Genomic DNA, 14985 nt, shown 5'->3' with positions numbered 1-14985 from the left:
TTTCCTCCAATGCCCATTGAGCTTCTCTGTTTAGCTAATATTAACTCACAAAAGCAATGGAAAACACTTCTCACAAAAAACCCTAGGCCATTGTCTGCCATGTTGATCAGCTAGGTCAACTGAGGAGTGCTAGAGTCTGCCCTAGAGAAGAGGGATAGACAGGACTGTGGGAAGGGATGTGCAGGAGAGGAAGGAGGGAGAATGGGGGGAAACCTAAACGATTCTATGAAAGCAACTAGGTTGGCTCAGTTGCTTCTCTGGTCGCTCCTGACACTGCAGGCTCTGAGCCTACCCAGCCAGTGGTACTGGGGTTAAGCCCTTTTCTCCTAAGTGAATTACTGTTACTGTCTTCCAGTGAGTAGCACCTTGAGTTTGGGTAATCTTGAAAACATCATGTATAAGTCTGAGAACATATGATCTGATGGCTGTATGCAACAGATCATTTGGCTTTTCCTGTAAATTTCATGACCTTATTTAAAACTAGCTCTGTGTTTAGATAGGAAAGTTTATTTTCAGTAAGGTAGAGCAGCTACAGTTGCTTCTGAGATCTCCATCCTCTCAGCCATTTCTTCCTCAGAGATGGGAAACATTTTCCTACAACAATTTCAGGTACCAGGGAATGAACAAGCACAAATCCTGCATTATTGCAGTGCTTCTGCGTGGTGAGATAACTATAGGGGCTTTTGCACCTGAAAGCAGCTGGGCACTTGGAGTGTGTTTTGCCACATCAGCGTGGTGTGAGTGGAAGAATCCCCTTGCCAAAGGATCCTGAAAGAGAAACCACAAGATTTTTGATAGCTGCATTTTTGTACATGGCATACTTTCTTGTTGGTTGGAGCTGCACATGTTAAGCTGGTGTTATGTGCAGATTCAGATATCTTGGCTTGAATGAGGACACCAAAAAGTGTGTTTAATTGTCCATAACTAACGTGGTAAAAGACAGAGGAAAAGTTTTAATATCACTTGTTTTGTCTAAAGCTGGGTTGGAACTGTTCAGTCATTTCCTGCAGTGCTGAGAGGCCTGGCAGTGAGTTGGCTGCTTTGCTGCATATTCATAAGCCCACAGAAGAGTATATGTTGCCAAGGGAGCTAGTGTGTATGAAAGTTTATTATGTGGTTTTCCCTCCTTCATGCTTTCTGTCCTTAGTTCTGCTTATGCTGTCACTGAGGCTGAATCCACTACTGACTGCATAATACAGTAATTGTGAATATCTGCATTCATAATTTCCAAGAGGTGATGCAAAGGAATCTCCTCTTCTAGGATCAGTCTCTTCAGTTACTTCAGGACCACAAGAGTTTGTCAGATGGACAGGTCCTTTCCAAACATCGGGAGGATGGCGATTTATACTAGCATTGGTCAGTTTGGCCCACTCTGTACCCAGAGCAGTCAGACATGGATGACAGACTGTGAAGGTCACATACAACTCAACCACGGACTTCCCAAATGGATTTTTCCAAATTTGCCTTTGCTTGTCCTACTTTGACATTGTTTAATTTTTGCTGTATTTGGGGTCTCGCATTCCCTGAGGGCAGAATAAGGCTTTTGTCTGGCTTAAGGGGGGGGTGGGGGGGGTAGGAAGAGGGAATTAACTGCTTGTGATTCTTAAGGAACTACAATTAAACCAACTGTCGCTGCTCTCAAAAATAGGGGAGTGTTGGGGGAAATTTCAATATCTACTTCTTAGTCAAAGAAGGAACTAACTTTCTTAGCATAGAATGTATTCTGAAATTGTTCTTTTATAAAATATTCCTTACTGCTTGTCTGTACCTCTGAGTATGCAAAGTAGAGCAGTGATACACAGGTATCACAGGTATGTTTCTAAAGAAAATGCTGGTGCATGTTTATGGTGAAACTTGGTATGTTCCCTGCAGCCAGATAATTAAGTCTTCAAGGCTGTAGTACGCTGCTGAAGGTGTGAAGGAGTAGCAGAACTTTTGGAAGAACTTGTTTGATATGCAGTGTGTAAGCTTGTGTATGTACAGAAGAGGTTCTAGTTCTTGCTGCTACACTGGCAGCACCACTGTGTGGACAGACTGTCATCAGGCACTGGAAGTTTTTCTTGCACAGTTTCACCACTCCTGTGTGTTCCATAAACTAAGGATGCTAATGGATGAGTGCTGGTAAATCTTTGTGGGAGCTGAAGATGCTACTGCCGCATTCTTTCTTGTGGTCTATTTTTGGTATTTTCAGTATTGGGCATTAGAATTTTGAACATGTCACTTAATACATTATGTGTGAGTATTGGCAATGAAGAAGCTGGGGCACTTTCCTGGTGATAAGCTGACAAGCTTTGACAGAGGGCTTGAGCAGGCATCTTCGAGTGATGGGGTCTTAAATTATTATAGCAAGACTTGCAAGAGTTTGTCCAGTAGTACCTTAAGCTGACAAAGTCTTTGTCTGGTGCACTTAGCTAAATTTAGTTGCAGTCATGTCAGAGAATGCACACCTTTTCTATTAAGAGATGGTTTGACGTATTGGCTGGAAAACAGTGGATCTCCCTTGGTTTGTTAACTTATTTTTGATTTAAGGATGTTGCAGCATGCAAAGTTATGTCATTTCAGGTATCTTGTGATATCACATTGAGTTAAACTATTTTCTTTCAGATTTCATTGCTGGGAAATAACTGGCTAGGATGACTACCCCAATTGACTAACCATATAGGGGACTAGCTGGTGGTACTAAGCTGCTGCTTGTTCAGAATTAAAGAGCAGTTCTGTGTAAGGTACAAAGGTTCAAAGCAGTTAAAGCCAAGAGGTGCATGTGTAGGCAAGTGCAGCTTGTAAATTCTGTATGTTAGAAGTATACATTTAAAAAAAAAAAACAACCAGACAGACAAAGATATAGGTTGTACCTGGTGATATTTGCATTAGAGTAATGTGCAGCTGCTGCACATAGTCTAGTACTTAATTTTTAATAAGTATTGGTTGTATCCATGTGGAATACTACAGCTCCTGCAAGATTCATGTAACAAATATACTGGATGCAGCAGATCCATTTCTTGAAATGGTCTGGAGTGTTACTTCTCAGGTGGTTCATGAATCTCTCCTGAATGGTGCTGTCCTCTTCTTATCTAAGTACCTGCTTGGACAGGAGCAGGTAACCAACTGGGCACTTCAAAAGTCCGTGCCACAAGGCAGTGAGAAGAGACAGTAAGTGAAGCAAGATGTCCCCTATGTGCCTTTCACTGGAAAGCGAAAGTTATGACCCCACTGTCTTGATGACTTCTGGAGATCCCATGCTTTTGATGGTAGACTCTGAGAAGAGAGTGGGGAGAGGAAGCAATATATGGTGAAGTTGGAAGTGGCATTGACTAGGATGCAAATGCCAATGTTATGGCAGAGACTGAAGAAACAAAGTATTTCTAGGTTAGGAGTGATACACGAGGGACATCATAATCTCCAGTTGCCATGTAAGTGAATCTTTTCCACAAAGCTTTTTGAGATTGGAATACAGTCTGATGACAGAAGGGAACTCTACCGTACCTTCAGGTGTATGCAAGCACCTATTTAAAACTCTCTTGTTAAGAGGGAGTGAAGTGTCAGTTTTCAGGTTGTAATCTGCTGTTGTTTCTGAAATGGTCAGCTCCAAACTTCATGACACTATGATTTCAAACATCAACTCCTTGCTTCTTGTTTCCCTTCTCCTTCAAAAAGTTCCTTTAGTGTTCAGATCCTTTGGCACTATAATACTAATAGATCTGCATACTTGTGTTGGTCTTCCTATCCCTTCCTCCCTCCCTCCTATTGCAGTCTTCCCAACTTTGTAAGACAGCTATTCATCAAATCAGTATTACCGGGTTGCTGAGCTAATAAGCCTACTGTAGTAGAGAAGAGGTGGGCTGAGATAAAAACCCAGATGGTTTGTTGTGAGTTGAAGCTTAACAAGCCTTTGATGTAGCTAAACTGATGCTCTGCATTTGGTTCGTGTGTCTTTGCACTGAGCTTCTTGGAGTATCTGTAATACTTATCTGGTCTTTCCTCTGTTATCTGTAGCACCCTGTTAGCTAGGATGATAGGAAGTTGTCTAGGCAGAGCTTCTGCTATTACACTCTTCCTGCTAGGAAGCTGCTGACAGTGAAAACAGTGACTCCCAGGCATGTTGGGAGCTCTCAGCTCTTACAAGATTGTGAATAGGAGGACATTGTTCCCCAACTTAAACGTATTTTTCCGATGTCTGTTCTGTGGTCCTGTACTACCATCATGTAAACACACAAAGCTTCAGCAAGTTACTTTTTATTGTTAGTGACTATAACTACCTGGCAACCCTAGCATATGCAGCACAAGTGTATGTCATAAAGACAAAGTATTAAGACACAATTTCTGGCATAAGATATTGAACATTTCCCATTGTGTTAGTGTTGGTATCAAGTAAACTGCCCATTGGCTGGAAGCAAGTTGTTTTTAAGCATTTTGTAGATGTCTTAGAATTGGGAAAAAAAAAATCAATGAAAAAGTTGGAAAAAATTGTGCAAGGCTAGTATGCTTACTCTTTTGATTTTTTTTTCCTATGGTAGAAAAGACATCAAGCTGCCTGAAACATGCATGTACTCGCTGATGCATCGGTAACTTTCAGTGAAACAGTTCTGATAGAATTGCCTTTAGCTCTGTATAGTACTGACCCTGCAGAGGTTCGAAAAAATGTCTGTGTACTTGATCACTGAAGTCTGTTGCTGGCACAGAGAAACAGGAGGGGGGAAAAATGCAGTTCAGTGTTCTACCTACATATTAAAGTATTTTATATTAATCTATTTCCACATTAGTACTGGAAAAGAGAGTTGCCTGAAAGAACTGGGGAAGTATTTCTATTATTACCTTATTTTCAAGATCTTTAAATATGTTGAGTAAGAGACTGCACTTTCATTTTGATGTTTCATCAAGGTTTGGTTTTAGGAATGCATAATGGAATTTTCAACTGCATTACAGTTTAGCAAGCATATCTTTGTAAATCACTTGCGGCTATTTCAATGGTGAGTTAACTAGCCTCTGTTTTCTCAAGGGATATTTCTAACTTTCAAGCTGGAGTACTTCCACTTTCAGCTATTTTTCTTTGGCCTGTCTTTAATTTATACAAATGCTAATTATAGGGGCTTTGAATCTGTGTGTATACATAGTTTCACAAGGTCATACACATTTTTAATGAACGGGTTGAAATGCTGCTTATATATTGCTAGGTTGTTACATAAACAGATCACTGTCTTCTAAATGTTTCATTAATCAATTCAAAAAGAGAAAAAAAAATTAATAGCAATACCAGTGTAAAGCTGATTTTTAGTTTCATCTCCTAAAGTTATATCTTCATTGTCTTTGCAGGCATCAGAAGGTGTCACCTTCATTGGACCTGACACACATGCTATTCAAGCTATGGGAGACAAGATTGAAAGCAAATTGTTAGCCAAGAATGCAAAGGTCAACACGATCCCTGGCTTTGATGGAGTAGTCAAGGTGAGAAATCATTTAATTACTGTCTGCCCACTATAGGAACAGTGTCTAAATTGAAGTATACCTATTGAAGGTCTGATGCAGAATGTAATTATAATTTCAACTTCTCTTTCAATAAGAATAATTAAAAATGGGGAACAGATTTTTTTTTTTTACTGGCAAGACAGCTTTGAAGAAGAAGAGAAAGTCCTTCATAATAAATGATGTATTAAGGACTGCTTCTGTGGAGTCTCTAAACATGTTTTGCTTTAAATTCAACATGAAGGCAGGTAAATGTGTTAAATATCAGGTGTGGATTTGACTGTCTGCACATCTATCTACATTTCTCAGGTCTTTACTTCTTGTTGGCCAGATCTTGACAGCACTAAGTTAAGTGATGTTTGTTATGAAGTTTCCATTTTATGGTCTGTGCTGATGGCGTACACTTCTGTGTGTTGCAAAACTCGGGGTGAGGGTGGAGGAAGCTGGTGGCTCTTTGTCCAAATCTACAGCTAGTGTTCTTCCTGGGGTTTTAGAAGGAATGATTTCCAACAGTTTTCTAAAAATATTTTGGTGGTTTCTTTGTATTTTTTAAGGTGAAATAAAGTATGCCTTGGTTTATTTTCTGCTATAGTGATTAAGTATTGGGCTCTTATAAGCTTTTCTGTGTGTCTTTATATATTGTCTGTGTTAATGTAGGTAAATAAGCTTTTTTCCTTTAAAACCTTCATTGTATATGCTTAAAACTTTTGTGTATTATAAAATGTTGACCTTCTGGTTGAAATTTTTTATGCTTGACATGTCAAGTTAGATCCCCCCCCCCCCCCCCCCAAATGTGAGTAAAACTGAGTTGCAGGAAGAAGTGAAAAGTTTGTTTCAATGACACTTTAATGTAGTTGAAGTTAAAGCTTTTCAACTTTTATTTATGACAATTGATATTGACCTCTGATCATAAATCTTATTTACATGATGAAATAGGAAATATCAAGATAATTGGGAACAACTGAATATGTTGATGGAATGCAGACTGTATTTTAAGGAGCAACATATACCAGGGCAATGGAGTTCAGCACTGTGTCAGCTAAGTTGGATTTTAAACTCTGTTAGGAGGAAGAAAACCCAAACCCAACTAAATGAGAAGGGTGAATAGAGTGCAAAGGGGCTAATGCTCCACAAACTTATCTGTTCTGATGAGGATGCCTGGAGAACTCGACTAGTGAGAGAGAACAGTAAAATCATGAAATACCTGAGGTCAAAATGCACAAGAGAATTCTTCACACACCAGGCATTTCCATGATGAGTACTGTAATGCCTGGCAGTGGGATATGCTGCAACAGGTAAAAGTGCAAGGAATTGTTTCGCTTCTGGAGGACTCCATATGAGCATTAGGCTGGCATGTGTGGCAGTGCTGAAGTCTGGCAGTGATAAGTTGAACGCAGCATTCCTTCAGGTTTTTGTTGCATGTTTTAGCAGACCTTGTGTAAGTGGTCCTTTAGCACTTGTTAGATGTAAAAGCCAAGCTGTTGTGCATAAGATCCTCTGTTCTGTCTGATATCCTGTATATTCTTTTAGAAATCCTGAAAATAACTTCTAGGAAAATATCTAATTAGGAGGTAACTTTGAATTAATCATTTAAACCCCACAAAACTTATTCTAATGCAGAGTCAAATACTCAAAATGCTGTTTTTAGTGCTGTCTCAAGTTAAAACTTGGGTAAGAGTCTGTTATTCTGCTAATACAAAGAAACAAACCTGGCAAAGTAGGATAGCGGTTAATGAACAGGTAGCCATATAACCAGTGAAACAGAGCTACTTACCTGTATGCACTTGTTTCTGAGACCTTTAATTGCACTGGTTTTTGACAATTATCTGAAGTTCCTGACACAAAATGAAAGAATATAAGTGATCTGGTTGGCACTTGGCTGTGCAATGATAGTCTTGACACCAGATGAACTGGAATGTAGGATTGAATTGACAGCTCCAATCCTCAGCTATTGTAAGGAAATGTGGTAGTTGCTTAATCTTGAAGTGTCCGTATCATATCAACTTCACATACCTCAGCCTTGCACTAGTTCTGATTATCTGAAAAGTGTTGATGAAAAAGAACATGAGATTAAAAGAAACCCTGCAGTGTATCCACCAAATAAGAAAAAAGGAGAGTCCACAGACATTGCCAGTGTTGGAGTTTCCATCAGAAAGGGGAGATGAAAATTTTAGGTTAACCAGTACTTTGGTTACCAGCTCTAGGAAATAAAACTTCTGATAATTGATATTCTCATCCTTGCTATGGATCTAAATATGTGCCTGTGTTTGTCCTCTGATCTCCTTCCTGTGAATAATGTGTCTTTTGCTCGGATGAATGCCAGCGTAATTAGGTCATACAGGATGCCTGATCTTTGGTTAGAGCTTGATGTACTGTTTTGCCAATTCAGACTAAGACAGGAAGGACAAAGCTGTGTGATACCAGGTACAATCAGAAGAGCAACACACAAGGAATTGGTGACTGTATAGGATTTCTGCCATTCTGTAGGAGACCTGTTTTGGTTACAGATTTATGAAGCTTGAAAAAATCTTTGAGGGCTCTTTTTCTTGAGAAATAAAATTTTTAAAGGTCCTAGGAAGGAGTTAAGTGTCTGCTTGATACTTGAGTTGATTAGAGGTGGCTTCATTTTTATAGTAGAATCTAGTAAAGCTGGAATAAAACTGCATTCTGAACTTCTGGCATTGTGAGAGGCATGAAAGATCAGTTGCACGTATTCTTTGTGCATGAATAGTTAAAGCGAACATAGAGTAACAACTTCTAGTGCTTCGTTATTCAACTCAGGATTGCACTGAAAATCTTTGTTACTTGAAGAGTTGTCTTTATCCAGCACTTGTTAAATAGTGCTGCGGATACACAAGTCCTTCATGAATAAAGGAGTGTTTTCCCCCTCTAATTTATGTTGCTTAGCACTTACACATAGCAGACACTGGAGTTGCTAAGCTTTTGTAGTAATATCTTGGAGAAGTTGTATGCAGAAAAATTCCCAGTGACTAGAAATTAAATTAGAAATTCAAGAGAAGGAAGCCCTTCTTAAGGACCTGGAAGGATTGAAGAGGAGGATGCTTGGCATAAGACACAACTAACCGTTCTCATAGGCAAACGCTGTAGCAACTATGAAACTGAATGGAAAGATGTAGAGCAAGAGTGGAGAGGGTAGTTTGACAAAGTAATTTCCTTCTCACCCCTGGTTCAGTTTCTCAGTTGGTTGGGGCAAGGGTTATCCAGCCTACACATGTAAGGAACCTGAGTCTGGTGCTGTCAACTACAGAGCCAACAAAAGCATTCAAATGTAATTAACTTAAAAATCTGTAACTACAACTAGTTTCCTAAAACCTGGTTGGGAGAGGTAGTGATAAACAGTCTTAAAAGAATTAGTGTTAATCCATGTGAGCAATGGCTATACTAAAGTTAGAGCTGAGAAGATGTGTTGTCTGTAAACAAGTAGAGGAATAAGTGACAAGAAGAAAGCGGAGGCTGAGTAAATGGGTATAAGGAGATGCTGTGGTGAAAAACTGGCAAAGGAATAGCAAGGGAAGAAAGATTTTTATATTGTTTCACCACATATAGCCAGTTTGTTTTTATGGCTGGTAGAACACAGCTGGATGTAGACTGAGAAGATTGGTACCTCTGGGTGTCTACTTAGTTTCGCTGATGTCAGTAGGCACATTGAAGGTTTTCAGCAAGGCTATGAATTTACTGTATTTAAGTTTCAGGTATCTGTTTTGGCTGTATTCTTGGATTGGGGTATTGACATTGGTATTAAATGATCACTATATTGCTGGAGAGGTTGTTGGAGATTAGACATGAACTGGAGGTTTTCAGAGTCTGACACCTTCAGCCATGAAAAATGTTATGTAGTTCTTCATAACTGATACAATGTTTTACAGCTCTAGGAGTCTCTTAAACAGCTTTATCCTGGCATTCCTCTACATCAGAATACTTTTGCTTTTTTGTCTCCACCTGCTGGTACCTGGTAGAGAGGCATGTACATGAAGTGAGGTTAGAAATTCTTATGTTAAATGAGTGCTTTGTGTCTTTTTAACTTAATGAAATCAGTCATTTGTAAAAACACTATGACATCATTTTATAACTCTTACAATTTTTATAAACTTGTACCATTGCTTGAACACTTTTATTTGCACAATAAAAGATGGTGCTAAAATTATATATTTCTTTACAATCTGCAGTTTATTTTGGGAAAACGGTAATGTAGCTAATGTGTTTTTTTTGGAGGAAATGGCAGTAAATCGTTGAAGACTTTTGCTTTTAAAAAAATAGTTCAAAATGCTTTTAAGTACCAGTGTGGTTTTGTGTGTTTTGCACATATGGACTTGTGTGTTATGCAGTGTCATAGCATTCAGTTTTTGCCCCCCTATGGCAAATGTTGTATATCTGTCATAAGTTCTTTGCACCAAAAATCTAAAATAACTGTCCTAATTTATTATGACTACTCAAGCTGCTGCTGTATTTATGTAATCTGCAAGTGAAATGCATGATACTAAAACATACTTTCTCAGGGAAAAAGATCAAAAGACTTACCAGTGATTTCAATGTCAGTTGTTTACTAATTTTTTGTTTATTAGTTTTTCTCTTTAAAGCATAGCATATTTTTGTTTTCTATTTCAGAAACACTCTTTGAAGGCTACAGAATTTGAATATGCATTGATTATTTTTTTTTAATCTTAGAGTTTGGGTTCTGATGTATTAGAACTGTAAAAGAAACAGATGTTGAAATCGTGTAAATTAATAACTGTGCTGGACAGATGACTTTGGTTTGTTCAAGCCAGAACTGAGACAATTAGTGCTGCTGATAGGATGCCGCTTATTACTTAAAGTTGTTGTATGCATGCATAAAAATACAGTGGCAGTGAAAAGTTCCCCTGTAATGATTTGCAGCTTGTCTTCCTGTGGACTGCAGTGTGTCAGTTAGCCACTTGTTTGCAGGTAACTAAGTGAAAAAAAATCACCCTGTTTGCTTCCCCCCTCTTAATTCTATTTTGCAAATATATGAGTGAATTTGCAAGAGAAAAGAAATGTAAAAGTTTCCTTCTCGACTATAATCGTGGTTCTTCATCAGTCATCACTCTTCCTGCATTTTGTTCAAGAGGCTCTAATTGTCTGCATTTGGCAGGTTTAACACTTCCTGACAGAGAGGCTATTAAGGGGAAGTATTCTCGCATAACTGTCACAGGCAGGAACAAAGAACCTTCAAACTCAATGTGTGGAAACCACTAACATTCTTAAATGACCCTTTTCATGCATTTTATCCCTTTAAGCTAAAATTTGGAGGGTGCAGGGTCATGGAAAGCAGCAAGGTGTAATAAAACAGTAAACCCTGATTTTTTTTTTTTGGGGGGGGGGTTGCTAGATTTATCTCTTGACTTAAAAACAATTGTTATTTGGAAAAATCTCATTAACAGATGTGACTGGAGTAAAAAGACTTAAAACTGATGTTGCTTTCAGGACTGCTTTGAACTTAACAAGCACCGATTTGTGGAGCAGACTAGCTAATGAAAGGAAATTAAATTTTCTGACAACTTCCCCTGCCAGCCCCCTTATTCTTCATGGGGCTGTTACTAGGTACTGAAGACTTTTAAAGAGGATTTTGTTTTATTATCGGACATAAATGAACCAGGTATGAACATTTCTCTGTATTTTTTTTAAAGTTCTGACCTGGGTGCTTTTAAAACGGATTGCCTTGAAAGCTTTAAAAATATCAGGTTTCATTTTAATGTTCATAAGTCAGCCCCCATAGTTTCAGACACACTTAGCAGCTGGTGGTTTCCAGACATTACTGCTTTCCATACAAATTTTTTAATGCATGTCATGGAATAGTATAAATATTAGCAAATTTGGATGGAATTTTCAAAGTTAACCTGTGCCACTGTAATTTAACCCTTTTCTTTCTAGTATTGTATAATGGAAATATGGTTATCAGTAGAAGAAATCAGAATTAACTACTTCAAGAGAAGAGATTCGGTTATTAAGAAGTTCAAGTATTTTGTTTTTATTCTCTGGGTTTCCTAGTACTTTTTTCTGTACCAGACTGTAGTGGTATGAGTCAGCGGAAGCGATAGGTGACATGAACAAAAAGTTTTTTCTAATTGTTGTACACTAGTAATGTGTAGACTCTTTAATGGAAACAGTTATGTGAATCTTCTCATTTCACATACAGTTTAAAATGATGCATTTAAGGTTTGTTCTGTCTTTAGAATGAAAAACTTGCAAAACTGAAATGCTTGTGTGTTCTTCAGTAGATGAAAAAAAATTTGCCTTTAAAGAAGTTCTGCAAGATTTTTTTCTGAATGTGAATCACTCCCAAACAATAGAGAATCAACTCCCCCTACTGACAACAACCAGGAAAACACAAGAAATACCTGTGAGGACAGAAAAAACCTGGTAGTGGACAAACTTTAACGATCTGATTTATGGTCCATTATTGATTGTAAACTTCTAAATTCTAGCATTAAATTCCTACAACTGCAGAAAATCATTTTTGTGATCCTGGTTGTGTTTCCTGTCAGCTGATTCCTCGTTGCTTTGAGTTTCTTGGTATACTAATGATGAGGTAGAATTTACATTCCACTTATGGTATTAATTTTACATTCCTCTGGCTGAAAAGGGTCAGAAGGTTGTAAAATCAAACATTAAATGAATCAGAGGAGACAGTAGTGCAATATATGACTGCCCTCAGGACATAGTGCAATGGCTGATGGGATTAACGTTGGGTCTCATTTCCTGCTTTTACAGGATGCAGATGAAGCTGTCAGAATTGCAAGGGAAATTGGTAAGTTCTTAAATTAGCTATGGTGGGATTTGTGTGCCTCTCAGCAGACATGGTTGACTAAATTGAATGTGTAATAAGTAATCCCTATAGAACAAATAATGTTTTAATAGTTTTTAAGTTCCCTGTTGCCTATGGGGCTGGAAGAATCTAGGCATTAACGCCCTGTCTCTTAAATCATCACATTTTAGCTTTACAAACTGGACTTTACAGAACAAGTGCAGCCATGATTTGTGGAATGCATGTAATACGTGGTAATGAGTAGCTCGCTAAAGGAGTCCTTTCAAAGTATGTCTGCTATTGGACATGATAGTCAGAAGTTAGGCATGGTATGTTTCTCTTTATATGGAGGCTGACACCAGTGGTGTTATGATCTTCATTCTTCATCGCTGTGTGGACTGCAATTAGCTTGAATATTATCCAGACCACCAGCCTTTCTTGTGTGCTTTCTGGAATAAAGTCACTATTCAGTTTCTGAATATCTTACAGAATGGTGAAAAGAGCAACCAGCAAACTGTCTAGGACTCATTTTGATGAAGGTTAAGTGTAATATGTGCTTAATGAGTTTTGGCTTTTATTTACTAAAGCTTAATATTAGGGAAAATATTTAACCATATGCTTGAAATTACACATGTTCTTAAATGCTTTCTAGAGGAAGAGTCTAATGCAAGAAAAGATTTTTTTTTTTTTCCCCCCCTTGGGTTGTTTTTTTTGCATTTTCATTTTAAGAGACAGTAGCCATGAGAAGCTATTTACGTTCATCACAGGTACATAATTCAAAGCATGCATCTACATTTGAAGCTTCTCTTACTGATCTAGCTACAAATACTTCTCACTTGTGTCAAAAGCTATAGCTGTACCTTATGTGCCAAATAGAAATTGGGACTTGCAGTGCTGCAGATGACTTTTTATCAGTGTAACAACTTTCCACTTTTAAGCTGGGGTTCTTGCCCTGCACTGGTTAACTGCCCTGAAACCCCTCAGTGTAGGCTTGGCTGGCTTTTAGGCTGACCCACTTGAAGTCAGTGTTTTCGGTGGGTCAGCCTTTATATCTCTCTTGGGAAATCAAGTGATTACTGATCACTGTCATGGGAGCAGAAACAAAAGGAAACCAAACTGGAATATTTGGAGGAGAACTGTAAATAAAATTCGTTTTAATCCTTAAAAAAGGCATACATAGTATTATGACTTCAGTTTCACTTCAGTAGTCTGTCTTGCTCTTGTTTTTTAAAGGTTTCCTGCAAGTAGTTTTAAAGCAGTTTTGATTAACGTAAGTCAGAAGGCATTCAGTGGCTTCCTAGATACCCTTTAAAATGTATTCTTGCTTAATTTTCTTCTCAGTTCTCCTAGTGTTCTGCTGACTGGTTCCCGTCTTTGATATTGGTAGCACTTTGGAGGTCATTATATCAAGGCAGTCTTAAATCTGTAGATATTAAAGTCAATTACTGACAGCTGGGTGGTACTTTATCTAGATGGCAAATTCTTAAACCATTTTGATACAAAAAAGGTTTGTACTATGATACCACTTAGTGAAAGAAAAATGTCCTTTCCAGCTTTTTCCCCACCCATGTTTTGACCAGTTGATCAGTTTGGCTAAGCTTCTGTCTAAACATGACCACTGATCAGAATAAAACGCAATGATTTGTAATTTCAAAGGATCTAAAATAGGATGAAATTGAAGTCTCTTATGTATATAATGCATTTGTCCTCATATATAAAGCACTTGATACTCAATTGAATACTTTCAGATTATTTTTAATTTCAGTTATCCAGAGCCTCAGTCTTCCAAGAATGCCTACATAATTATTTAAAAAAAAAAATTCATTGTGGGCCAGCACTTAAAACTATAAAACATTGTGTAATATTCTCTTGCTGCCTGCCTCTTTTCTTGCTTCTCCCTGCTATATTCTGGCCAAAGATCCAGTAGCAGTGGAGCCTGGCACTTCAGGGTTGAGACACTGCCTTTACCTGCTTCAGTGACTATTATTTATGGATGCAAATTTTGTAAGTATGAGAGTAAAACCTACCTTTTGCCCTCATTTGAGAAGTGCTCTCCCAAGTTGTCAAAAGAGAATGTGACAGATATTAGGCTAAATCAAGAATTGGAAGAAGTTCAGGCACAAATTGCTATATAGGCTCCTTTCTATAGTCTCTGTTCTCTATTTGTCTGTGTGGGCTGTTTTTCTCTTGTGATCCTTTCTGTAGTGCTTAATCACATTGGCTCTTTTCCCATGCTACTTTTAAATCTGTCTGTAAGTCATACATTAAGAACTGCTGGCCTTTTGATTTCTGAAGCATCGATGAAACTCCAGAAAGTTTTACTCTTCAGTATGTATGAAATAATTGAACAACTATGAAGTGAAGGCAGTTAAACTAAATGAAAGTCCATACCAAACTGAAGAGGTGAAAAACGTGTTTGTGTCAGGTTTCATTTGACTTGTGCTTAGTTAGTAGCAACTTTTCAATAATGCATATTGAAAACAATCTGGTATTGCCACATGCAGTATTGCTCAAAGTGATATTGCACAATGCATTCTGTGGTCTACTACTACCTGCAACTTTATAAAAATGGATAAATAACATCTAAAACCATGGTGGCAGAGGGTGGCAACTAACAGCTGTGGGACACCAGATGTTTGTTTACTCCTTTCACCATTCAGATTCTTAGAATAGTAACCACCCTGGAAACAAAGCAGCTGTAACTTAATAGTACCTATTTAACAGCAGAAGTTTGCCTGATG

At 38.1% G+C, this 14985-nt stretch overlaps 1 protein-coding gene across 1 annotated transcript in view; it reads left to right on the top strand.

Moving 5' to 3' along the window:
• The window catches only part of PCCA (propionyl-CoA carboxylase subunit alpha), a 322247-nt gene that overhangs the window by 89227 nt on the left and 218035 nt on the right, over positions 1-14985 (top strand). Inside the window, exons 7-8 of the mRNA XM_075711566.1 lie at positions 5311-5442; positions 12211-12247. Coding sequence (XP_075567681.1) covers positions 5311-5442; positions 12211-12247 — 169 coding nt within the window. The remainder of the gene's footprint in view (positions 1-5310; positions 5443-12210; positions 12248-14985) is intronic.

Source organism: Pelecanus crispus, chromosome 1 (assembly GCF_030463565.1).
Source record: "Pelecanus crispus isolate bPelCri1 chromosome 1, bPelCri1.pri, whole genome shotgun sequence".
Classification (NCBI taxonomy): domain Eukaryota; kingdom Metazoa; phylum Chordata; class Aves; order Pelecaniformes; family Pelecanidae; genus Pelecanus; species Pelecanus crispus.
Note: the sequence above shows the minus strand (reverse complement) of the source record. Positions and strands in the feature narration are given on the sequence as shown.